General features: G+C 40.1%; 1 protein-coding gene across 3 annotated transcripts; it reads right to left on the reverse strand.

Moving 5' to 3' along the window:
- Nucleotides 1–610: 610 nt before the first annotated feature.
- Nucleotides 611–27,117, reverse strand: PRKCI (protein kinase C iota). Of its 3 annotated transcripts, none has more exons than XM_054282704.1 (18): nt 26,982–27,117; nt 19,746–19,867; nt 15,337–15,426; nt 13,937–13,987; nt 12,653–12,738; nt 11,496–11,636; nt 10,653–10,707; nt 10,120–10,178; nt 9,461–9,637; nt 8,636–8,733; nt 7,791–7,877; nt 7,075–7,210; nt 6,500–6,587; nt 5,478–5,603; nt 5,296–5,375; nt 4,253–4,342; nt 3,851–3,966; nt 611–3,112 (listed from the first exon to the last, which is right to left on the reverse strand). In XM_054282704.1, exons 1-18 carry the CDS (start codon nt 27,095–27,097, stop codon nt 3,025–3,027), a joined length of 1,806 nt encoding a protein of 601 aa, XP_054138679.1. In that variant the 5' UTR covers nt 27,098–27,117; the 3' UTR covers nt 611–3,024. The 3 variants fall into 3 exon arrangements, with proteins under 3 accessions (XP_054138679.1, XP_054138680.1, XP_054138682.1); XM_054282705.1 differs by lacking the exon at nt 26,982–27,117 and adding an exon at nt 23,220–23,237; XM_054282707.1 differs by lacking the exons at nt 12,653–12,738; nt 19,746–19,867; nt 26,982–27,117 and having other exon boundaries at nt 15,337–15,425.
- Nucleotides 27,118–27,519: the final 402 nt, after the last annotated feature.

Raw genomic sequence — 27,519 nt, forward strand, 5'->3', positions numbered from 1 at the left:
CAGAAATTAAACCACTGCATCTGTGGCAGGGTATGAGCTAAGTGCCGTCACCCTCTGTGTCAGAAATGTGAGAATGCAGGGGAGGAACTGAAGAAACAAAGAAATAAATCATGCAGAAGTAAGCGCAGCAGACGAGAGCGTTGCCCTGAACTCCAAATCCCAGCTTTGGCAGCTGAGATGACGTTGCACAAGTTCCAGCTGAAAGAGCCCTTGGATGAGCAGGCCAGAGTAGCATTTTGTGTTTTTCTTTAAGATTTCTGTCTCTGTGCAGAGGACTGGATGCCTCCCTGCTTTTGTCTCATCACTGGTGTTGGAAGGAAAGACAGAACCTACAAGGATGGTATTTTTCCAAAGGACAAGATGAGCATGAGGCTGGGGAATGATGCTGGAGCAGAACCTGCATTCTCAGACACGTTTGGTAAATGCAGGGGGAGAAAGGCATTTCTTGGGTTGCTGTGGCTCATCCCAGTGCAATTTTCTACAAGAAATGAAAAGATTAGAACAAGGCTCCCATGGGATATGGACAGTTTAAAAGGGCCAGATGATGATCCCAAGAAAAGACCAGCATTTCACAGTATTTCTCTGAGATTTTAACACACAGAGGTCTAATATAAATGTTTTATTTAAAGTAAAAAGTGTGCACAAATAAAGGAAATGATTACACAACAACGTTCAAGACCATATTCCACATAAAACAGGAAAATAGTAGTGACAATATTAACTAGCAGAGCACCCATAGGAATCCAACTCGTGTACAAAAAAGAGGTTACTCCACATAAATACATCATGCTTCTGATGCAGACACGTTCTCCAAAAAACAAAACCTACTGCACTGGAATGTTTACACCCAATGTCCCTTCTGAATGTTTATGATAGTTGCTGTATGCTTAACAATGAAAAATAACAGTTAATATCATGGCACTTTGGAGAAAATTAAAGTGTAAAAATGGATTTACTGTAATTTAAGATATTTGTCACTTTGCAATGTTCTTAATGGTTAGATATGTAAATAGTAAAAGGGTTTTTTTGTGACATTTTAAAAAAAGTTAACTTTTGCTTTACTCTTCTGTGATGAATGGCAGAAATGTCCTTCCTTACATGAAGCCATTTCCCTTAATACCTTGTAGGAAATTATGCCACTGTAGAGACAAGGCTTTTCTTGTTTGCCTTAAATGATTCCCAGGTTTGATATCAGTTATGCCCTGATGTCTAAACTGATCATGTGGGTACAGGAGTCAGAGGCTAAACAATCACCATTTTCAAACTGCATGTAAAGCATTTCACTTGACCTCATTAGCTGCTCTTTAAAGGAAGGTTCACTCTGATATTTTACATTTGAAAAGATGCAACTTGAATTTAAGGAAACCTGATTTTTGCAGCGAGGAGGTTCAATGCTTCCCTGAAACTGAAGCCCCTCAAATAATTTCTCAGTTTTGGAAACTCAGCCCAATATTAAAGAGTTTCCTATTCACATTGCAAATAAAAACATGAACTAAATCTCATACCATGACACCAGTGTGGATTTGTGCAATCTCTCTGCTTGCAGCTGACATGGAAGTGAACAGACATACACCAGAAAACTTGTGCTATGAAATTAGTGTTGCCATACAAGGATTTTCACAGAAAGACACTGGCCAAGCAAAAGTCTACTAAAAGCTTCAGGTAACATTTGCCAACTTGTGCTTACAGATTCTCAGATCTGCTTTCAGTGACACTTATCTTCTCTTACAGCTCTTACAGAACACAGATTCCTTCCCTCAGTGTCTCTTAATCCCTTTTCCCCAAAATAATAATAAAAAAAAAAGTGATGCATTTGGCATTTCTTCAGCCCAACACATTCATAACTATTGCTTTAGCATTAAAAATAAGAATTATCTGTGCTGTATATTACACTGCTTACCAGCATGAAATGTAAGAAACACACTTCTTAGTCCTAGTTCCACCCATGCTTTCAATTGCTTTCCTTGAGCCTGCCAAACATTTCAGCTTTGTGAGTACAGATCACCATCTCTAAGGGCAGAAGTAAGGGAGTCATTGTGGACAGCACCTGTTTTATTCTAGATATGCTTTTTCCACTGGCAAAGTGGAGCTCATTCTCAGCAGTGTGGCAGTAGGATAAAAAAGGAACCAATGCCCTTTTCCAGGCTGTGGCTGTACCGTGTGCACTTCTGATGCAGTTAAGACAGCAAGTATAAAAGCAATAAATAGGATGAGGTTCAGTATTAGCTGCCCATTACTGCTGAATTACTCTGTACAGCTTTTACCTTCTCAAAGAGTTAACAGAATTCTTTCATTAAACTGACACTTGATGCCCTGTCCAACCCTTGCTGGAAGGGCCAGGCTAGGAAGGCACTCTCTGTATCAGTGTACAATTCCTAGTGTGAGTGCTGGAGCAAAATCTGCCAATTCTGATATGGAGTTAATAGTCTCCTTCAGGGTAGGATCAATATTCCCCACCAAAGCAGCCAGTCTTGACCTATTCAGTGTAAATATCTGCTCTCTTTGCTGTCATTTCAGTCTGAAGGGCACAAATAAAGCTCTAATTTCTATGTCTAGAACAGGAAAATCAGATGTTCAGAGACAAGAGATTTGGAACTACAGAAGTGATAAGTTCTTACTTATCTTGCTAAAAAATCTGAAATCCTTGAAGGATAATTTATTACATCACCTGATGCAATTTGTTTTCATTAAGCACTGAAAACCTTTCCTTGCTCAGAACACTGTACTGGCAAACTATACAGTCAGACCCTTTGTTCAGTCAGGAGCCCCAGAGACCAACTCCTGTACTACAATTCAAATTTGGCAAAATTGTTAGAAAGTTCTAACATTTTAAATGTGGTAGCTGAAGGTTCAGCATAACAACTGTCCTGGACAATAATCAATACAAAAAGAAAATTCACACTAGGTGGTGGCAAGGGCAGGATGTTGAGTTACTCATTTTATGCAAGTGCATCCAAATGGAGAGATGTTTATCCATGCAGAAATAAATGGAGTAACAATTGGCACAGTTCAGAAATGGAGAATTCAGACACATTCCTCAGCTGACATCAAAAGAGGATTTATGTATTCAAAGCCTTCAAATTCAGACTGGTCAATCTTCTTCACAATATCACTATTAGGATTAGAAAACAATCATTAGTTGAGCAAAATTAAAGAGATAACATTAACTGATAGTTTGACTTTAAATTTAAACTGTTCAGTAGACTGCAATTGAGAAAATTTCCCTCTCTACCTTTATAGTCACCACTGGGTTCTTTTAACCCCAATAATGGTACCAAAACACAAAACCCCTCAAAAGCAGTGACTGGGCTTCACTCACTAACTCACAAAGCAGTCTGCAAGGTTTGCAGTTTCAAAACTTGCCCTAAACAGTCAGTTTTGTAAGGACCTGAAAACATTAGGATGTGACAGAAACTGCACCTGCATCAGCAACTTTTCTAAACATAATTTGTACAGTCTGCATTTAGAAAGGGATGAGGAAGGAAGTTGGATTGCATTTAATATACACTATTTATGTTTATTAACATAAATGTTGGTAACATTTAATATACACTGTTTATATTTACATACTATGTGAATGTTATATAAAACCCTATAAAAATTCCTAAAATGTGAACAGGAGCAGCTCAATCAAACTAGAAAGGTCCTTCCCTCCCCATCCCAAATCAGGCCCTCTCAAGAGTAAGGAACCACAAATCCACTACCAAAATCAAGCACATTATCATGCATTTTATAAAGGCTTTTCAGCCAGGATAATCTCACCTGACTACTATCAATATAAAACACCCAAACAAGTTTTTAAAAAAAGCCTCTTCTCTTCTCTCAACTTCTTAAATTCTACATTACTTACTCATCATCTGGAGTGAGCTGCACAGGTTCATTGGTGAATTGGGAATCAAAGTTATCCAGACCAAATTCTCCAGATATATTTGGTTTAAATGGAGGCACCACTTGCTTTTGCTCCATCTAAGAATAAATGCACTTAGTCACACTGAGAATGAGTTACAACATATTGAATTATTTTTAAACAAGGCTGGAAATTATATTAAGTTTATTTTTTATACTTTCTACAATCATTCTAATAATCTACTGCATTTACCGTGTGTAAAAGGGAAAAAAGATTGTGTATGGTAATTTTGGTACAATATAAATTAAGAGCTTAATGTTTTTGAGCTTAAGGTCCTCTCTTGGGCTCAAAACAACTTTGTCACTGTATGCAGAGATCCTCAGGCAAGGAGGGGCATTCACTTACCAGATCCCAGTCCACGTTGCGGAAGAAGGGATGGCCCTGGATATCTGCAAACCCTGTCTGAGGATGGCAGCCCAAGCGTTCCTTTGGATCCTGTGCAAGGAGAAAATAGTTCTAAATGAATGCCACAGCCTACACATGAATAAAATGCCAATGTTACAAATCTCATGAGAAATGAAACACCAGAGTTACAAGGAATGCTGAAGAACTAAATTAGCATTATTTATTTTGGAAACTGCTCAAATTTACCCTTTGAAATAGGGAGGAATATATGGAAGCCCTTAACTGAATTTTATAAAACTGACTATGCTGATTTTCTTCATTTTCATTCAGACATGTTAAACATTCCACAGGTTTTAGAGCAGGCTTGGTTAGAGTACTATTGAATTTCATTCTTTCCCCCCACCTTCCCTTGCTCTTCCCTGAACAGGTTATGCCAGGAGATCACACTGGGGCAGTAACTGCAGCTCCTGGTAAATACTGTGGAAAGAAGTTTATTTTAACAAGACAATTCCATTTCCAGGCACAAACATGCACACACTACCAGGGAGCTGTAACAGTGTGCAGTGAATGGTGTGACTTCCTTAGAATAATTTATCCAAAACTGGTTTCTCCTGTATCTCTTTCTTCCCACTCACATAACACTCACTAAAAGCCAGCAAGTGCTCAGACTCATCATCCACTACCACACGTGCACCTTCTGGCTCTGAGAGATTCCCCAGCAAGCAGTGAGCACATCTTGCCTCTGCATCTCCCTCCAGGAAGTCATCAGAAGCTGTCCAAATGATTTGCTAAGCTGCTTCTCTCAGAACCAAACTAAATCTGGTAAATTTGTTCAATCCTCCAGGTTAAAAAAAAATCACTTGGAGCATTTCTATGCCTTTCACTTTGGAATTTACTCATAATTCCAGTCTGAGAACCAGGAGCTTCAGATTTTAAGAGAAGTATCGAGAATAGGGCCCCCAGCCCCATTGAAATTCTGCTTTAGGCTCTCACCTTTTCTACCCTGTTTCTGTATAAGGCAGATAAAGCACATCAGCCCTTACCTTGTTAAGGAAACTCTTTAGAACACCCGCTGCTTTCACAGAGAGGGATCGCGGAATTCGGATCTGTTTTTCCAAAATTACTGCAAGAAAACAAGATTTCATCAGCCTTTGCATCTTTGAAGTTAGTTTAAAGGCTAAGCAGAAGCAAAGCACTGAAGTGTAGGAACACTGATGGCACTTACCTTGGAAGAGATAATCCTCTGTGTTCTGGTCAGGGTTGTCAGAACTCCCGACGATGTCGAACGGCGACCGGCCTGCCATCATCTCAAACATCAGCACACCAAGGGCCCACCAGTCCACGCTGAAGCCTGGAATTCAAGAGAGAAAACACCACTGGAGATATTGCACAGCAAAAATACCAACACCTTTGGGGGTAAAAACAGAGAAGAATAAGTTAAAAATGTAAGTATTGCCAGTCTTTCCAATTAGCTGAATAAAGGAGATAAGGACTACAGCAGACATTACGTGGATCATTATGTACACAACAGGAGGAGATGCTCTGCAGAGGAAATGCAAAGAGGTTAAAGGTTGGTGTTAAGCCCTTAACCAAGGTTTAGATAATATTTAAGCCTAGTCATTACTAACCAACAGTGCATTATCCAGGGTGGGAGATAAGGCCAAGGAAGAACTGTGTGAGTCGTAATAGCAGCAAGTCAGTCATTGATGGAGCAAAGCATATCTCCCCTACTATTCACTGCTAAAGAAATCCCAGTAGCCAGGCTGGGGCTGATACAGTCTGGCTGGCCTAGAAAGCTTGTGATAAGCAGCCAGCATGAAAGAAGTATTTGATTGAAATAAGATGGTAAATTAAAAAAAATACATAAAGGGACATCTACTATCTAGCCCTTTTTGCAATGAATTTGTATCTAATCTATCATTGCTGCCAAATGTAAAGCTCCAAAACCAAATACAATTCCAGACTGCAAGTGTATCATTAGTAGAATCTAAAATAGTTATAAACAATAATAAATTTGGAAGACTCAAGCTATTCTTCAAGACTGTTCAAAAGAATTTAAAATGTGCAATTCAGAGTATCTCATTTGCTTTGTGTGATGTTTTGAAGGCTTTATTACTTTTTCAGACAGGATGTGGAAACAAGAATGATCATGTGTCTAATGGAGATTTTTACTTTCTACTGCTTAAACAGCTCAAATAAGAAGAGATAAGGTGAAAGTTAGAAAGTAGCAACAAGAATTCCATTTACCGTAATCCTCTCCCCGGAGAATTTCAGGTGCAATATAGTTTGGAGTCCCACAGAACGTGCTGGTTGTGTCACCAGGCCTCAGACCCTCCTTTAGGAAAAGATGGGGAGAAAATACTTTACAATTAACTGAAGATCCAACATTCCTCTGCTAAGAGCTTCACTTTGAATTAATAAAGTCTTGAATAACCAACATTACGGCAATTCCACGGCAAAGTCAAAGCCATGCTCCAGTGTCTTTGCAGTGACAAAAGTTTTCCCAGGGAATATGGGCAGTGCCACAGAATCCAAACAAGAGCAAGTGACTGATCATTTCAACCTCTTTTGAAATCACCTTATCCTGACTATTTCAGCCAACCCCTCCCAGACGAGTTGATCCAGGAGCTTTATGTAAGTGTAGCCTGTGCACTCTGGCATTTGCCTTTTCTCCACACGTGGAAGTGAAATGAATATACAGCCTGTGTGCACTGTGTACAAAGAGAGACCTTGACATTTCACTTTTCAAGGCTCCACATTGTTTAATTTACAACAATTTCTTAATTGTTGATTTTTCTGGTTAGCAAGAAACTAGATCTTACCTTGCACATGCCATAATCTGTGAGTTTAATATGCCCTTCAGAATCTAGGAGCACATTATCCAGTTTTAAATCCCTGTAGATTATCCCTCGCTCATGTAAATAGTTCAGTGCTAGACTGATTTCAGCAGAATAAAACCTAGTGTAGAAAGATATACTGATTAAGTAATCAAAACCCAAAAGCACAATAACACAGTCTTGGGAGTATGATATTTTCTATACATAACCTCAATTTTTACGCAGAGAAGTGGCAAATTGTTTATAATCATACAAATGTTTCTATGCACTTCAAAAGTTGCCTTTAGTTAATAGTAATGTCTCCTGCAATCATCCCTTTCATCTCACCATCTGAGATTAAGCATATGCACCAAGAACTCAGCATTTGCCTGGACAGCTGGTAGTGGTTGTTGTACAAGAAACACATTGATATCATTAGATATGAAAAAAAAAACCAAAAAACTGTTCTTCTAGAAAAAAATAGCAGACTGAAGTCATACAGAATAATGCCAATGCAAACAGCATCTAAATGCTTCCTATTACAGTTCCTTCTTGAAACAAAAACACGGTGGCTTGCAGCAGCAAAAGGAGGATGCAGTTTCACATTTCTTAAATCCTTAACATCTGGAGAGGATTTGCTGGCTCATCCCTTATAATCTCTGCACTGCTGCACTGTGTCAGAAACCACTGTTTTGATGCAAGAAATCTGGAATGAGACACACCTGGCATGTTCCTCTGGCAGCTTCCTCTGCCTCTGCATATGGAACATCAGATCTCCTCCATTGACATACTCTATAACAAAGAATAACCTGGAACACACAGGATTGTTACCAATGATTGTGTGCACAGCTGAAACAGGTGGGAGATGTTACAGGTCTGCCCTTTCTACTCCTCCCATCTCTGGCACCACAACTGGTTTTACCATTTTCCCCTCCTTTGAATAAATTCCCAAAATTAAAAATCAAGTATACAAAGTTTCTCTAGATAATTCCTTCATTGCCAAAGGAATGTAATGTTCCCATATTCCTCATCCATTACAGGTACTGCTTGTCATTACTACACATGTGACTGACTGTATGGAGCCACATCAGTTTCTATTACTGTACAGAATAGAAAAATAATAATTTTCATCTCTATTACCTGGTTTTTCTTTTGAAAACTCACATTCTATTTTCTGAGTCTTGCTCACAGATTTGTCTTCAAAGAATCCAGGCAAGTTTGAGACAATTATTCCTTGCTTTTTGTATTTTTGATTTTCATCTTCTCAAGCCTTTTTATCCTTCCATTCTACATTCTCTTCTATCACATATTCTCAATCCCTCTTTTCCTACTAGGTGCACTTCTCTTCCTGCCCAGAATCCTTCCCAGCACATCTACCAGTACTTTACATTGTCCCCATCTGAAACCTTAGATGCACATGGCATTTGGATCACAAAATATTACAAAGATTTACAAAACATTGACTTTGCTACCTAACACTTTATGCTGTAAATTTAGGCCTTTGAGGTGCCTGATAGGATCAAATGTTTTTAATAAGACTGTTTTATTATTAATTTATGACCTTTACCTGCTTTCTGTCTGGAAGCAAGAGTGCAGTCCGACCAGAAAGGGATGATTTGAGGCCTGTTCAAAGACGTGTTTCTCTGTCTGAACCCAATCAATATCCTATTTTTTTGAAGAAAAGTGACATTTAGATAAGAATTGTTGCACTTCTTAGGTCAAGTATTAATGACAATTAGCACAAAGACATTCAAGAGCTTTGCTGCCTTGGTTTTACTTGCAAGAAATGAAATATTCTACAGGTCTGAAATGTGAGGCAATAGCTGATAACATACTTTTTATTTCCTGGATGTCCTCTACTCTTAGCCTCACTGTGTAAGCATCTTGGGAATGAAAACACACTGATCTATAAAAGATAAACTGGTGCAGGGAAATATAAAATAGCACTAAGAAATGCAGAAGGAATCAATGGTAGACTGAGAAATAAATGCAGAAGCTCTTGGACAGCAAGCCACAGTCACTCCAATGTTTTCAGAGTAGTCCTAAGAAACCCAAGGGAAATCCTCAGTAACAAGAACTTTTTAGCAGTTTAATAGTGCAATTTCTGACAAGTTTGCACTAATCACTGTGCAAAAATTGCTAAGATGGAGGTCTGATTTAACAAGTAATAAAATAACATGGTGAGATTTCTTTGTGCCAAAAACCCAGACTTGAACTCATGAAAATCAGACTCCACCTGGTGACCTGCCTCGTGAACCTCCTACAGAGCAGTACCAGAAGCCACATGCAGAATTCTCACTGAGTGCTGCAGCCCAGACCTGGCTCCCTCCTCCTGGGGGACACTGGAGCTGTCTGGAAGAGCTGCCCAACCGACTGGGAACACCTTGCCCACCTCATCATCGTTGACGAGCTCTTTCTTCACCACCTTCATGGCGTAAATGCGCTCGGTTTTCTTCAGCCGCACCAGCAGCACTTTGGCATAGCTGCCCCTTCCAATGACCCGCAGCAAATCAAAATCCTGCAGGCCCAGACTGGAGGAAGCTTTGCCACTTTCCCTAATGCTCATTGCCTGTGGATAAAGATGCATTGAAATGAGGAAACAGCCTTGCCAGCGTCAGCAACTGCAAAAGTCAGCATTTCAAGCAACATTTCAAAATTAAAATAAACAAGTAATTCAATTAACACTTGTTATCTTAAGACTGTACTGTCCTGGAAAGGAATGTGCTGGGAAACAAAGGAGGCAAAGGAGTCTTGGCAGATAAGAAATTAACCAAACTGGGAGAATTCAGAACACTTTCTCAATCAAAACACATCTCAACTCAACCTTATTTTATTTCAAAATAAAGCAGCATGCAAGCCACACATGCACACATCTCAGGAGCAACCCAAATGTGGCCTCTGTGCTAATTTTCAGCTTGTGGCAAATTAAACTACTAATTTCTTGAAATTGAGACACACAGGCTTTAAGATCTCTGAAGATCCTCATGGGTTCCTTCCAACTTCAGATACTCTGCGATTCTATGAACAGTTATCCTGGATAAGATTTCTTACCTCTTTTTCTTCACCAACATGGTCCAGGCTCTCATGACTTGAGGGATTGTATGGTATCACTGGAGGGGCAAGAAAAATTTATTAGACTGATGCAACACAACAAGATTTTCTTCTTCCTTAAGATTTCCAGTCAGAGAAAGAGTTTAAAAGCTTCCATTAGTCACAGAAACACAGTTTAAATGCTTCACTGCAAGTATTCAAAATGAATAGGTTGGCATCAGGACCATCACTGTGATTGCCACAAGAATAAACATGTTTGGTTTTGAGTTTTTTTGTCTGATCATGGCATTTGAAGTACTCAGCTTACTAAATGTAACTGACTGAATAAATTTTTCTTTGTTTGGTCAAGTTTCTGAAACTGGTAAGATAACGAAAACTGAAATTATTATATTTCTATCCTCCTTAGCATTAAGAAACAGTCTTATTTTTCTTATTCTATTAAAAAGTAAAGAAGGGTTTTAAAAATAATTTTACTTCTAAGTCTACTTTTCAGCAATTTATAGTAATTTAAAGAAAAACATTATTGATCTTACCTGTTTCTACATTATCTGAATGCACTGATGATGGATCCATAGGCATTATTGGCTCCTGCAAACATAAACAGGATTTTTGTAATACACTGTCCAAGTGTCAGACACATTATTTTAGAATCAATAAATGAAATTAATGAGCCCTGAGGAATATAATCTAGCTACATTTTAACTTGATTAGCCAACATAGTTACTAAAACACACAATTAAATAAAAAACTGCATTCTTTATTTTCCTTCTTTTCTGGAGGTCATGACATAGAAAAACTCAAGTCCTTCAGCAGTGCATATATTAAAGAAGAATTATATCAAAAGAATTCCCAAAATATAGACTTGAAGCTGTCTGCTTTATTAAACCAGGAGCAGTAATAACCTCAATTTTTCTTGGGACTTAAGAACTGAAATGATTTAATTTCTTGGGAGAAAAGTCAAAATTTCTGCTCTTCATATTCCTTTGCTGTAAATGGGAAATAATCCAATAATTTATCAGATATTTAGAGAATTTACTCCACCTATCCATTTTGAAGATGTAAAACAGTGTGTACATATATACAGGCTATGCAACGTCCCTGTGAAGGATGGGATAATTGCCCCTTATATGTGACAAGGGAAATAATGTCAGATGTGCAGATTAGGATCCTGTCTTGCTAGAAGTTGCAATTTTGCTTGGTGAATCCCAACTTTCTTGCAAAAGTCATGGTAACCATAAAAATTATGTTTCAACTACTGTGATTATTTGCAGGCTGCAGTTTGCAAACCAAGAGCATAAAATGAGGGGAGGGGGTTATTTGTTGGATTGGCTGGTTGCTGCTTTTTTCAGACAATTGATCAGGTCAGTTTTACTTACTGGCTGTAGTGTGTGTCGACCACATTCAATGTTGACAAGTTTGTGACACTTCTTGTGCACGAGGAGTTTGCAGTTGATGCACTTGTAGCCCTGGCGCCCCAGGCCCCATATCCGGTCAGTGCAGATGGCACAGTGAGCTCTCTGCAAGCAGAAACCAACCAAGCTCAGCACAGAGCAAAATGAGCAATAAAACTGGCCAGCCACACGTGCATTAACCAAGCTCATCTCCTGTTTTCCCTGTAGTGAGTCCTTACAGAGGAAAGCAGGAGAGCAGAAGCTTCAGCACCTTAAACAACCAGACAATGCAAATGGGAAGGTCACCACTCGCTGAAGGACATTCACAAAACAACTCCAAAGGTCCATGAAACAGGGTGCCTATGGAGGCAAGAGTGATTTAACTGATTTAACTGGTGCCTTGACAGCCTTTAACCCAGATGAGGTCAAAAAACAACAAAAAAGCTGAAGTTAGACATGAGGATGCTCAAGATGAAGTTTAGTGGAGACGATCTCAAGCTTTAAGCACACAATACACTAAGCTTAGAGAAGAAGAAAAGATTATTGAAGCTGTCAAGGGACCTGACTTCCTCAAATATTTTGGGTTTGGTTTTTGCTGTTGATGTTTTTAAATACAGCAGAGCCTTCTTGGTCCTCAGCTAATTATATTTGACCCTTGCTTCCTGAAAACATTCCGAATGGTTTGTTATTTTCAGTTGATTACATGGCACCAAAAACAGGCTGCCTGGAGAAACATCTCAGCTTTCTCCTTTAAAAGTCATGAAAGACAAGTCTGTGCATCATAAGCAAGCTCAGACTATTTTACTCCCAGAAGCTGAAAAACTGAATATCTACTTTTAGCCATCTAATACATTCCAGTTTGCCCTCTGGGAAGGTTTTAATGGAAGACAGGAGCTTTGACATGATGCTTTCAGAGTATATGTAAAGTGAATTGCAACCAATTTATTTCATTTTTTTCTATTTCAATCCTGATGATTTCATAATGCCTAAATTTCCTAAAGATACAGGATTACCAGAAGTGTATAGACAAACAACAAAAATGAGAATAAAGCTACCTGATAACTTTTCAAGGCAGTGGCATCACCATTATGAAAATAAGACATCCCTGTATCATGGCTTTAAGTACCCAACAAGAGTCTCACCCTGTTAAATCGTTTGGCTTGGAAAGTGTGACCATTTGCACAATAGAGCTTTCGCCACCGGCGGGCGCCTCGGCGATAAATGGACTCTAAGAGGAAAAACACAGGATTATATCCAGATAAACACAAACACAGAGCTACAGCATCTTCTCCTGGAGGTTTCTTGCACAGTAACTTGTAAAGTTTCACTCCTGCTCCTTACAGAAACAGAGGAATGCTCCAAGTATCTTTTTTCCTTTTTGTTTTTACTTTTTGGAGAACATTTGAAGTAAAACATCCTGATCAACTCAAAATTAACTCTGATTTTTCTGAAGTTAAAAGGAACAGTGAGTCAAAAGAAGGTAAATTGTCCAAACAATACAAGCACTTGTGTGCAAAGAATACACATACCTCAGCTCAACTTGGGGAGAAGCTGTGGGGAAGGGAAAGGAGGAAGGGAGGTGAATTGGGAGCATGTCCTGATTTATAAGATTACTTGACAAATCCTTCAGTGTTTTAAATCCACAGCTGCCACTAATAATTTTTATTTTTCTTTTTTTTAACTATTACTTTATTTTTCATTACTTGAGGCATGTCAGAAACCAAAACTGAAAACAGAGATATGAAAAACTACACTGAGCTGTAAGTATCTTTCTGATTTAGTCTGCAACCTCATTTTTCAGATAACCAGCATTACCCATTCTGCTCAAGTTAACTTTTAATCATGCACATGTAGATTGGATTGGTCAGAGATTTGGACACCAAGCTGGCAGATGCTTGTGTGCATAACAGATAACAGACACACCCTTTTTTATCAAACTTTAAGACTGGGGGGAAATAAGCTCTTTAATGTCTAGAACAGTTAACTCACTAGAGGTTTTTGGAGAATCCTCCTGATAGCACCCAAACATCAATTTCAAATTATTTAACCACAGATGTGTAAATAGTGACATGACAAATCATTATCATTGGTTGCAAGCCTCTGCTCACAATTGTCAGCCAGCAATCTGGCAAATTCCCAAAAGACAGGAATAGGATAAAAAACTGTCATGAATGAAGAGGCAAAAGCAAGGAAAGCAGAGTGACATGGATAGTTAACAGGAATGTGAAATGCTTATTAACAATGATTCAGAAGTGAAAAACATTAAGTTTAGCAAGATTTCCTATTCCTTTTAAATATTTGATTTTTACAGATTTGCATTATTAATATTCATAAGTGCAGGATGCCAAACCAAAGAACATCAAAATCTGCTAAGACAGGAAATCTGAACTGATTTTCTGTGTTTCTTAGCTGAAATGTCTACTTACTATCTTCTCCTGGACAAGGCATGCCAGGCCTCTCTGGGACACAAGGAAACACTGCAAGAAAGACAGTAACTTCTGATTAACTTCTGATTAGCTTTCATTTCAGACAGAAAATAAATCTTTTGGGTTCAATACAACACTCCTGAAGTGCATTCAACCATCTAGAGAATAAAACTGACTGCACTTCAACAAAACCTTCTTTAAGAACAGATGAGCTGCAAACCACCACAAACCCCTTTTGCTGGGCATAGCAGTGACATACATGTGAAATACACTCAAAAAGCAGAATAAATGATGCTATTTCTTAATGACAGTAACTAGAAAAATAATGATTTTGGTTTTTCATGTGGCCAATCTTCACAGTTAGTCAAGATTTCTAAATACTATCAATGTTTTATATGACAGTGTCCTAACAGTTTCAGAGGATGCTGAATATGTAAGAATTTTTTTCCCCCACTATTTATTTAGCTTCAGTAACACTATCCATCTTCTACAATTTATTCAGCTTCAGTAGCCATCAGAGAGAAGTATAAATGTGGACAGACAGCCCTGGTGCCAGTTTAATCAGAAGCTTATCAAACACAAAAATTAATGGGGAAAGGGCAGATGAAAAATTTGATCTGCACAGAAGCAGTGCAATCTATCTACAAATTATACTCTTCCCCTTTTAAAAACTCTCTGTGGGAAGCTGGAAAACTGTCTTTTCCTTTCAAATGGGCTGATGATAAACTAGATATTTGGTATCTTTTTAAGAAAAGGAGCCTGTTGAGACTCTGTAGTAACACACCAACACTTCATAATGACTTTTCTGCTCTCATTTCTGAGAAACCAAGATCGACCTTCTACTGATAAAAAGTTGCAAATAGCTAGAAAAATATTCTGGAGAAGCTGCCAAAATAGGCAATAACCCTGAACAACAAAAATTGAGCAACTACACATTAAACAGGGGCGTGATATTATTAAGTTTAAAACTGAAGTACTTAATTTTTGAAAAGTCGAACTTTTCATTAATCTGCCATCACAAATTCAGCTCATTAATTTTCTTCCCTAATAGAGATGCTGCTCTAAAGCACTTATTCATAATCAACTTCAGGATAATGTATAACTCTAATAAATAAATAAATTGTACTTTATCACTTCTACCATTTGATGCCAGTAAGGCTGAATGAATGAAGAAACAGAGGCTGGATTTCATGAATAAACTAACAGCAAAATACTTTTTTCTTCCTTAATTAAAAAAAGAAGAGCTAAAAGCACAGTGAATGGTCATCAGCATCCCTTGCCAGGATGGCCACAGGCCTGAGGGGAGAAGGGTGTGAAAGGCACAGGAATGGAAGGTAAGAATTCCACTCATTCACAGGTACAAACACGAGCAGGAGGAAATTTCAGTAAATTTCACCTACCATGGATCAGAAGCTCTGAGTCCTTGTTTAGTTCATACAACCTAAAGGCCTCTTCTAACTCCAGCTGGGAGGAAACAGTACATGGATCTCCTGTGGAAAGAAAGTAGCACAAAACTCAACCCAGGCAGTTCCATACCATTCAGTAGTTCACTCACAGTTGGTTCCAGGACAATTATTGTAGAAAAAAAATCCAATATTCTCAAATGTGGTAGTATTTATTCTTAACACTGTTCAAAGAGTACATCTGAAAATAGTCATATGAATTCTTTCAGGGAAAATAAAAATATGGGATATTCCCAAGAGGCAAGCAGATCATAACAACAAAACATCATTGCTACAAGCATGGTCACACATTATTTCAGTACAGGAGGTGCAGGCTGCATTCCAGCACCTAAGATTACCTTTTATTTCATGGAGTTTTAATTAAAACTGAGTCAATTCTATTTTCACAGCTGCTTCAGCACTGCCAAGCCTTGCACCAGGAGCTGCAAAAGCAGCTAGAGCTCCAGTCTCTCCTCAAACCTCAATGGAAACTTTGGACAAATAAAATGTTCTAAGTGCAACACCCTGTTTTTCTGATTTGTAACTACTACTTTCACACTCGCACAACTATTTGAAATAAAATTCCTTAAAGAAAGGACTCCAAGGCAAAAGAAAGGTGGGAGTTGGCTGGTTTTGTTTCTTATTTTTTTAATAAAACAACTGCAGTTTTGTTGACCATTTGTGATGGTGCAGACTAAATTACATACCAAATCCTTGATGATATAGTTTCTCAAACTTTTCTGTTTTCTTTGGTGCCAGATGCAGATTAGTAACATTATTAAAAAATTAGCCCCCTAAAAGAATAAGCCTTTTTCAAAATAATACTGTAACTGAAACATTTTAAAAACAATGTTGAGTCTCAATCATCACTGCCCCAAAGACAGAAAATACTTCTAGTTACTAGCTCAACTTTTTCCCCCCTCTTCATCTATACAAGATGTTCTGTGCAAGAACAAGGGATTTATCTCTGCTTGTCCTCCAGCATGAGCAGTTCATTTTTAGCCCAAATACCATACAGCAGGTCTGCCCTTCCATATTCCTAATTTTTAACAGAAATAGCACTTTCCATGTCTTTAAGTGGCAAACTGGCTATGGGTAACCAAACTGGAGGAAGGCAGAATCATTTCCATCCCAGCTAAACTGGATCCAGTCTGGAAGTTTTACTGCTTTGAGTCCTCAGTCAATGCCACAGTCAGAAACAGACCATTAACTATTCTCTTTGTGTTTTACATTGCAAGGCATCCAAATTAATACAGCCACTGCTACAGCTTTTCAGTGCCACCACACACCCAGCAGCAGGAGGTATTTCCACTCACCCCACAGAAGCTTTTCCAGAGAATTTGTTTTGTTTCTAATGTATCACAATGCATTTGTTCCAATGTATCTTCCCCAGAACAGGAAGGACATGGACCTGCTGGAGCCAGCCCAGAGGAGGTCACCGAGCTGATTACAGGGATGGGGACTCAGCTATGAGGAAAGGCTGGGACAGCTCAGCCTGGAGCAGCTTTGGGGTGACCTAATTGTGGCCTTCCAGGACCTGAAGGAGCCAATAAGGAATGTGAAGAGAGAGACTGTCTACAAGGGACGGAGTGACAGGACAGGGGGAAGGGCTTCACACCGACAGAGAGTGGGTTTAGATCCAATATGGGGAAAAATTGTTCCCTGTGAGGGTGGGGAGGCCCTGACACAAGGTGCCCACCAAAGCTGTGGCTGTCCCATCTCTGAAGTGTCCAAGGCCAGACAGGATGGGGCTCTGGGCAGCCTGGGATTGTGGAAGGGATCCCTGCTCATGGCAGGGGGTGGAATGAGATGATCTGTAACATCCTTCCAACCCAAACCATTCTGTGGTCCTGTGCATTCTATGCTATTGCAAAAAATATAAATAAGAAATGTAAATGGTCCATTTTCAGAGTTCTGTCTTTATTGTTTCCTACACATCAAAATCATCCAGATGTGTCCTTGAAGCCACCAGTCATTTTCCACCAAACCACTTCCCCCTAGAGCTGGACACCACAGTGCCCACCCACAGCACAAACTGACACTGTGCAGTGGGAGGAGAAGGAACAATTGTATTTACTCAGACTCACTATGAGAATCAACAAACCAGTTTTTCCTCATTTGTTTCCGACACCTGTGCAAACAGTTCTGTGTTTCCTTTTGGCAGAAGCAAAAGAGGGTCTCAAGAACAAGCAAACTCAGAACAGAAGGTTTACAGACATCTCTCTCAACAGGCTTGAGTAGCACAAATTTTGCAGCTAAAGACAGCTGGGACACATAGGAAAAGATTTACTTTTGAGTTATATAGTGAGAAACAGACTGAAGACACACAAGGCCAGTGTCCAACCCACAGGATGTTTCAGAAGGCAGAGTGAAGCTGAACTGACCATATATGGAAAAAATAGAAATTTGTCTAAAATTAAATCAAGTTCATTCTATTTTCCAGTTGTATCTGAAGATTTTGGAAATGACTGCACTCAAATTAAATCTTTGTGTGCCATTGCCTCTATGAAATCAGAGTAGCTACACATGAAGCCCTTACCTTGCAAACGCTTTTACTACATGACAAATCAAAACCTCAGTGTCCGGGTAAATCCAGTTTGGTCAGGAAGGAGTGATGCCCCAGACCCCTTATCTTCTCTCAGACTATAAAAACCATGAGTAACAGTGTAACAGTACCAGCCCACAGCACACATTTCCTCATGCTAACAGTGAACCTCAGGTTGGTGGAGAGGATGTGATACAGGCATTTTCCAGTAAAGCAAACCAGGTTTCTAGAAAGAATATTAACTGAAAACACTACAGAGTGGTGCTGAGAGAAGAGGCAGGGAGCTTGGCAAGAAGCCATGTATTGTCCATGCAGGAATTATTCACAATAAAGACAGGAGGATTTGCTTTAAATACATTCCTCATTGGCAGATTAACTTTTTCTCCACTGACATTAAACTTTAAGTCAATGATTAAGCAAACATGGATTGCTTGTGAAAATCAAATCCTACTCATGAAAATAGTTCAGGCAAACCACAACCTTCCTTTCTTAAGTAAATCTATCTCTAATTAAGGAGCTGAAATTGAGAGAGAACAAACTGTGGCTTCAAGTAGATTATTGAATCAGTACAAAATATTTATTAAAAAAATATATGTATTTCCAGCTATGAGTGACTCTTCCACTGCAGTGAGGAGTCCATTATCTTACTGATGATAAAACAACACAGCCAGTATATTATAAAGTAAATGTTCAACTCCCAGTAGCTCTGCTGCACAGTTCAGTCATAAACACTGTTATTTTACTGTACTGCATCTGCCTGGCATAAATAACTTTGGAATGACGAGGAGAAGAAAAAACCCCACCTGCTCAGACTCCCAAGACCACTTAATCTTCAACACACCTGCCTATATGGCACCTCCAAAAATCAGCTTTGTTCCACGTTCAGCTTTAGGCTGAATAAACTGGCAGCAGCCCAATTTGGAATGGAAGGAAACAGTTCCACAAGCACCATTTGTGCTGATGGCTGCATGCAAACACCAACCACAGCCAACAAATCACTGCACACTGCAGCCTTTTATGTACTGCATCAGCTAAAACAACTCCACAGCCATCTCATCATTCAGAGGGCTCTTCCTTGTAGCTGTAGCTCAAAACCTATGTGTGGGATGAACTAATTCCACTGAGAAAACAGAACCTACAAATAACCTTCAAAAAAATTACTACTGTACACACACAGCTCAATGGATGATATCTGCTAACAGGGAGAACAGACTCTGGACTTTTTTCATCCAAGGTAAACTTTAAGATCCATTATGTAAGCACTAAAGATGAGTTCTCAGTCAACTGCACTTTGATGAAAAGTTACCACACATCATTAGTAGTTGGAAGAAGTTTTATTATTAGCTATATGTTAATAGACTTTAGGTTGCTAAAGTAACAGGTGATAAAAACACTTGAGATATAATGGTTTTGGTTACACATACAACTCAACTATACATTAAATGATATCAATATTTTAGAAAAGGACTGCAATTTGTATAACTTAATTTCTGTTTAACTTTCAAAAATATAAGATATAAAGGGAATTTTCATCATTATAAAGGAGTCCTTTCTGCTGTCTTCATAAGAAATCCTAACACTGAATTAACATTTTTGTAGTCACTGAGGTCTTGTTTGGTTTATAAAGACAGAGAGCAAGCTACACACTAAGTGAAACAAATACCTCTTCATTAAGCTCTACTTAAGAAGGCATTGGATAACTTATTTTTGGAGTCAATTCTATGTTTTATTAGCTTATCCTATGAAGGCAGAGGGAAAGGAAAAGATGAAAGGGACAGAAAAGCTGGCAAGCTGAGCAATGCATTAATGAGCACTGACTTACCTTCCTCATCAATCCACTTCATGGTGAAAAGCTGCTCGTTGTCGAAGGAGCACATGTCCCGAACTTCACTGCACAGGCCCTCGAAGGAGATGGAAGGCTCAAAATAGGTTATCATGATGTCCCTGGGAAAGAGAAAAATGAACTTCAGAAACTGTTCCACAAAACATAACACTGACCATCATCTCTAACACCTTCCATACACCACTAATACTAATCTCATCTCTGATGCAGCTTCATCCAAAATGTTAAAGTAAAATAAAGTATCGAAGTTCCCTTCTTATAGCAAAGTCAGGCTCCAAGTGATTTTTATTACTTGACATTTAATCCTCCAGGTATCTGCTTCAGAAAAACTCAGATTTCATGCCCACAAGTAACTATGAAGTGAGTTGCAGCAGACATTAACCACACAGAGAAATTAGATCTCTTACACCAGTGGAAACTCAAGAATTAAATGCTGCAAAAGTTTGAATAATGTTCAAAAGATATTTCTGGTTTTACTTCCTCTTTAACAGTTATTTAGTTATTAGTAGCAAAATGTAAAAACACATACATCAACTCCAACTAAATTTTGATTGTGTAGATGTTATGAAAAATTAATGACAAATACTAAACAGATTTCCTAGCAGATCTGGGGGCATGTACAAATATTCAAAGTGCCTTTAAAGAAGAGTGGGGCTTCACACAATGAAGGGGAAGGCTGACAGAGAGCCATACCCTTAGAATTGAAATGTACTGCTTTACTGTTTGCAGAATGGGTACTTCTGTGATAAATAAAAGTGAGTTAACCTGGTTTTAATATGTTAGCAAAAAATGCTGGCCCATTGTATTGGCTGGGCCTTAAAGGGGTACAGGTGACAGGGCTCAGACCCTTAAGCAAAGGAGTTGGGACACAGTTAGAGGAGGGAGGAAGGCTGTTTACAACACACTCCTCAAACACAGCATAAAAGCTCCATGTTTGAGCCACCAGATGAATCTTCCCATAAAAACCTCCCCCAGCTGGATTTGCTCTGGTGGGTGCCAGTGCCCAGGACTGCTTGGGGGAGCTAAAAAAATAATGAAACAACAGAGTTTTTACCTGGTCAGAAATCCCACCAAGGTTCCTACCAGACTGAAGTGTAGTATGCAGCAAGTTAAATATCTTTAAATCATCGTGTGCATGGGCAGATTGAGATCAAGAAGGTGACTTAACATAAAGTGCTGTGGTTATGGAACCGGAACGCTGCTCAGGAGGGGCAGAGAGCACACAAAAACCAAACTGCCTGCCTGAGGCTCCTCTGAGAGCAGCAGCAGGAATAAAATCAACTGGCAATTTCTAAGCACTGTGGAAGAACAGAGAGGCAGCTTCTGGATTTATGAGCATCATCAGTTGGGTTAGGTTTAGTTAGGGGACAGGCTCCAGGATGTACAGCAGATGTGTGCCCAGGATAAACACAACATCTCTTCAATAATCTGAATAAAGCAGTCAAAAAGCTGCTACATGATTTGGGAGAGGAATCCCTCCTGTTCTTTCCACGTGAGACAAAATGCAAAACAAACAACAACTGGACCCTAGTATTTAGACACAGCACAGTCATTTACAGCAAATGGGGCTTTATTTGAAAGCCCCAGTCACATCCATCCAACCCAGCAAACTCTTTTCTCAGACCCAAAGGTCTCCCTTTACATCTTTTACCAAAACACCAGCTGGGAGCCCAGTGCCAAGCAGGTGGATCCGACAGGATCTGACAGTGTGTCACTGTCACAGACACAGCAGCCACCACACAGCAAGCCTGGATTAGCAGGCAAAGCCTTAACCTGTATTTCCTGTTTTTCTGGGAAGGAAATCAGGCACTGCTTAGTTGCAGCTCCACTAAGTTCACCATTCCTTCCTGGATTCATATTTTAGCACAGATATATTCACTGCAGAATATCTTCTTAAATAAAAAAATTAGTTCTGAAGAGTGCTGAGAAGCCAAAGTATTTATGTTTATATTCATATATATTTACATTGCAGGGCTTTCTGGTATTGAACTAGCCAGTAGAGTTTGTTAAATGACTACTACTACCAGAAAAGCAGAAAGTTACAGACCACACTTTTTGAGATAATTCACTGATGCTTCAGCAAAAACTGAAGATTAAATTATATATATATTAGGAAAATCTGTTCAGCACATTTTCAGATGTGATGATTCAAGCTCACTTAAAATAGACTTATTTGTACTGCAGCAAAAAGGAAAAATCACAATGTTAAGATGTACTGAACAGCCTTGGAATCTCTTCACATCTCTGAAGTAAAAGCTAGTACCAAATTAAAAAAAAAAATCAATCTCTTACTCCTTGTTGGTATCTTTAAGTAGCACACCAGTTTTCCTTTAGAAAAAAAGAAGAGTTTAATTATTTCAGAATTTAAGTGTGTTCTCCAAATTTCTACTCTAATATCTCTAGCAGGATATGTATCAAAGAGTTACCAAATAATTTGGAATATCTCTTCTGCTATAGCAGACAGTAATGAGTCTTTCAGAGAACTGTAGCCAACAGCAACATTAAAAGAGAAAGATGATGTCAAGTACAAACAAGGTTCCACAAGCAATATCTACATAACACAGGAACTGAAAGGTTACAGGTCTCCCCACTGCTTTATTGTGCCATTTGAACTGCCCTGATGGCCCTGACACTGCTGCTGGCACAGGTCTCACTCCCACAATGGTTCTGCTGTCACACCTTGGTGTCTCCTCACTTCTTGCCCCCAGCACAGCAGTGCTGATGCCTTCCTTAGGAAAAAGCTGCATGCACTCAAGCCAGGAAGAAGCTATACTGTACTGAGAAAAAATTTTGCATTTTAAATTAAAGTTAGTTGGCCAAATGAAGGGACAAAGGAAAGTGAATATGGACTATAGCCTGCTGACCTAAATTAAAGATAAAAAATGTTTTCTTTTACTGAGATGTGGGGAAAATGTTCTTATCAATAGGTCTTTCCTTGTGATGAAGATAAGGTTAGACACTGTTTGGAATAAGCATGTTTGTCACAAAGCTATTCCAAGGTGAAATAAGTTTTTTTGTTTGTCCCCTCTTGGCACACATAGGAAATCAGAAGAAAATCTGATTCAAGCACACCTTTTGCACCACCACACCTGGAGGTGCCAATTAACTCTTACTATGGAAGCACCAGACTTTTTACAATTTGTTTTAGCACCACTGTAATTGGTATTAATCAGGGACCTGTGAGTAGGAAACATGCAAATATACAAGACAGAACTTGTCCTGAATTACTTTCACTGAATATGCTATCACTTCTATCTTTCATAAATATTAATAAAGATCATTTATTCATACCACTAGAAGGCCTGTCTGAGTCAATATCCTGCAAATATCAGAATCAGTAAAACATAAATCTTAAATTTCATAAAACATAGGAAGACTGAGAAAAGGCAAATGGTAAATCTAAACACACTAGAGAACGTATTTTAAATACATATAGAAGACCATATTTTCCACCTTTCCTGAGATCAAACAGCTTTCCTCAGTTTCTTTTACAAATCATCCAAGAGTTGTAATGTCCTTCAACAAAAAAAAAAAAAAAAAAAAGAACCATCCAAACCAGAACCAACAAAAACCCCAAAACCAGTGGAAACAATTAAACACAATTCAATATCTGTTCCTCATTTTTCACTCTGATCTTGAACTCCCCTGAGAGAACAACCCTGTAAGAACAGACTCTACTGCTTTAGACTTTTCCACCTGCAGCCTCATATATCCCATATTATTTAGGTATGGGGAAATGTACAGACACATTATACATGCTACCTACATATCCACACATGCATCACACACCTGGGCCAGTCATTATGGCTTTCAAAAGGTCTAATTAAAGCTCCCCACAGGATTCCTGGGGAATTCTGCTGCGTCAGGGTCATTTCTGTACCATGAGGTGCAGCCACTGCCATTCACAGCCATTTAAAGTATTGCTTTTCCCTGTGCAAGTCTGCTTTTCTAGGAAAAAATATATTGTCAGAAAGCTAAATAAATCAATATGGAAACAGCAAGAGGGGAAAATGTATTCACAGGCTTAATTCAAAGTTTTCTTAAAATGAATGCTCTTCTAAAAACAACTTTATCATCAACAGACAAGAGAAGATGCTGTACTGAAGACCTGATCAAAAAAGTGCCCAAGAAAAATAAAGACAAAAATAAATTATGCAAGAATTCAAGAATCCTTAAGAAATTAATACTCTGGAAATCTTCATGAAGGTACATTTTGATTTTACAATTAAAATGTATTTTTTCCTCACACTTTTTCCACTCATGCAACAAAAGTAATTAAGTAATTAAAATTAAAAAAGAAGCAGGTTTACCATGTATCATGAGAGGACTGTCAGGTGTGTTGTTCATTTGACCCAAATCAAGCTGAAGGCGAACAAAGCATTGGTATCTACCCCTTTTTATTAAAAATCTAACCTACATTACAGCCCACACAGCTAGAACCAGCATAAAATCTATGTCAGGCACTGAAAGAATACATGCTAGCAGATCTAATCGTGACAGGAAAATGGTTATTTCAGTTGTTTGGTTTTTTAAATCAGCATGAATTCTGCAGGATTCTTTGAGCACGAGCAGTGAATTATTCCTACCTGTTCCCTACTCCTACAAATACGTATGAATGATGAAACAACTTCTTGTACAGACCTGACCAAAAGCATCTCCAGCAAACGAGGTAAGACAAAAGGCAAACTTTGAATATCATCAGAGTGCTAAATTGTTGTAATTACAGATGCTAATTAGTGCCACACACTCGGAGCTGCTATATTTTGGTATTGTATCAACAAAAATCCACCTCTGGAGTAACAAAGTGAATTCCTAAAACCCCCCTCAGGAATCTCTGTTACACACACCGCACAGATCACAGTAACTCTCTAAAATATGTAACACTATTTTAAGAATTTTAAACAACCAATCCTATGTGGAAGATAAGCACAGTTGAACTGAGAGAAGGAAATACCTGGAAAAGCTCAGCTTAATGCCCTAATTCCCAAGTCTCTGGGAATTCCCCATCCTCTTATTCTCATGATCTGTGCTCTTTTTTAGGAAAATTTCTCGTCCTATTTTAACATATTTCATGAATTTAAGATAAAGAATTAGCACTGCAAGGTTCAATGAAACAAAGACTCTTCAAAGGGTCCTGTGTGAAGTCTTTGTCTTGGCTGAGCAAAGCAATTGGGCTCCTGGCCAGACCCAGCCGGGTTTTGGGGATTCAGGCTCGGCTCTTTGCCCCAGGCAAGTATCCCGACTATCAGATTCCCAAACAAGAACAAATCTGTGCTTCTAAGTGGCTGGGTTGGGTAGGCTTGGTGGTTTTTTGTTTCTTTTTCTTTTTAACCAGAAACTCTTTTTGGAAGATGAAAAGACCTTCACAGCCAGACTTTCCCAATAACTTCTACAACCCACTTAAATGCTTCCATTAAAAGGAAATTAGGAGAGATTAACGCTTCCTGATTAACACTGTTTCCCATTAATTCCTCGATCCAGCTCTGAGACAGTTTATTTGAAGAACGGGGGAAAAGCTGCCTTTGGTATCAGCATTCAGTTCTCAGTCTCAGAGTCATTTCAGGGTAAGTGCAGGTAAAATGTTTGGCTTTGATATCCACTTGATAGTGCAAGTCTGAGAAGGGGCTTGAGACTTTCTGTTGTAAGAAAGTGGAGAGAATAATTTGCCTGCATCTCAAAATAAATCATGACTAAGGCATTCAGCTTGTTAGTTTGTTGGTATTCACAATGGTTAACCAACACCCTCTGTGACTCAATGCCATTATTAAACTGATAACTGCATTAACAGATAGAAAGGCAATGGACAGACTCAAAGGAAACATTCCAGTGCCTGTGAAATTATTACCAGTGTCATGAGCCAGCATTCCTGCCCAATGGAGCAGATTCTTTTCCTCACTCCCACAACCCTGGGCTGCTTCCTCCCTGTGCTAAAGCAAGAATCCATGTGATTGCATGTGGAAATGATCAAGATTAAAACTGACCCAGCAGAAGAAAAATAAATGGTTTCCACCCAGAGGAGTTCCCGTTTTAGTTCACTGACCAAATGAACACCTCTACCAGCTGATAGCCAGGGGCATCTTTGCTTCCTTAAGAAAAAGTGGATGAAAGGGACTGTGAAACAAAGAGCTCCGAATTTCACATACTTTGACAGTGTCTCACATGTCCTTTAAAGCCACAGACTGGGCCAGTCTCTACAGACTTCTGTCAAGAAAAGCCCCAAAGCAGACACAAGCCAGAAACCAAACACAGCAGCAAATACCAAATGCTCAGCATAGTTTCTATACCTCTCCTTAAAGTTACACAGCCAGAGATAGCAGAGAGTAAATATTGAAAATTATTACACCTCTTCTTGTGCTGTGCTTAACACACATAACTGGAAGGAAGCTATCAAGAGCGTCCTGTTCACACTTAATCCAAAAATGCAACCTACATTGTTTTCCACTTAGATCACCTCCCCTCAAACTTAATGGCCCAATGAACTACTGGCAACCCTTGCACTGAAACTTATTAAGTCCCGTAACTGTTACTATTTAATAACAGGCTGTGAATCCAAGCCAGAACGTTTCTTTAGCTCTGTGTGTTATTGCTGGAGAACCACTGAATTAGGTACAAAAAATTCAGATTTCCATTTCACAGCCATCTAGTATTTTGGGGGGTGTTTTAACAGCAGAAGCATAATTGACAGTAGATGCATCTGAGCTACCATTCATAGACTCCCCTGGAAATCGCTCGGTCCCTGGCAAACAGCCTAAGAACCCATGAAACAGGTTTTCATACAAACATCCTCTTCCTTTAGTCCTGAGCATCACTTAACATAGAAAGACCAGGATGAAAGCTGGATCCCAAACATCCTGGCGTGGGTTATGAAGGGATATGTACTTATTACTGGCAGCCAAGACCTGGGGGCGAAGGGAAGCAGGGTGAGCAGGGCAGAGGCTGCTCCAGCAGCACATCCTCGCTCACCGGGACGGCCACCCCAGAGAAGGGTGGCTCCGACTTCCCCCCGAACCCTGACACCAGCCCTGCGCTTGACACCCATTTCAGCACGGCCGGTTGGTCGTGGAGTGTTTTTCCTCCGCTCTTTCCCTCCTCCCCTACAAGTCAGGGCATAGCCAGGGCTTGAGCCAGGAGCACTCCCGGGTGCCCCGAACCGCGGCGCCGCTTCGGACGCCGCTCTCCGCCCGGCTGTCCCCGGGGCTCGGCGCCCGCACTCACCCCTTGTAGTAAGCTTTCACCCGGACCTGGTGGGCGCTGTCCCCGCCGAGGCTGCCCCCGAGGCCGCCCGGAGCCGACATGGTGCTCCCGGCGGCGCCGTCCCGCTGTGTCGGCATCGCCGCCCAGGCGGGCCGGGGCAGCCGCAGGCTCGGAGCGGGGGAGCCGCAGGCTCGGAGCGGGCCGGGGCGGCGGCTGCGCGACCCCCGCGCCTCCAGCGCGCCCCGCCCGCGCCGGGCGGCACCACGCGCGGGGGCGGGAGGGGACCGCGCAGGAGCGAGAGGGAGCGCGGAGCGGTGCGAGGCGGCGCGGGAGGGCAGCGCAGGATTTCCCCCGGCGGGGCGGAGCAGGCGCCCGGAGAGCGGCCGGGCGGCAGCTCCGCCACCCCGGGATGCGGCTGTCCGTCCCGTGCGTGTCCCCCTGCGCTCTAGATGGGCTCTCTCCGACGGGACTCCACACCTGTGGAGCGGGATGCTCCACGCCGCAGCGGAGGGGGGGCAGCGGCGGCACCCGGGAGAAGGTAACCGGCAGCCCCGTAGCG

This window comes from Melozone crissalis, unplaced genomic scaffold (assembly GCF_028551555.1).
Source record: "Melozone crissalis strain CALT ecotype California unplaced genomic scaffold, PUWL_Pcris_2 ptg000034l_1, whole genome shotgun sequence".
Taxonomy (NCBI): domain Eukaryota; kingdom Metazoa; phylum Chordata; class Aves; order Passeriformes; family Passerellidae; genus Melozone; species Melozone crissalis.

What these genes read in the sequence shown, in the direction of transcription:
- PRKCI (XM_054282704.1), bottom strand. Translation starts at nt 27,097, where the DNA reads ATGCCGACACAGCGGGACGGCGCCGCCGGGAGCACCATGTCGGCTCCG. An exon ending in GTGAAAGCTTACTACAAGGG is followed by an intron (nt 19,868 to 26,981) that starts GTGAGTGCGGGC and finishes TCTCTTTCCCAG; the next exon opens with GGACATCATGATAACCTATT. An exon ending in TCTCCGGGGAGAGGATTACG is followed by an intron (nt 5,604 to 6,499) that starts GTAAATGGAATT and finishes CTTGAATTCCAG; the next exon opens with GCTTCAGCGTGGACTGGTGG.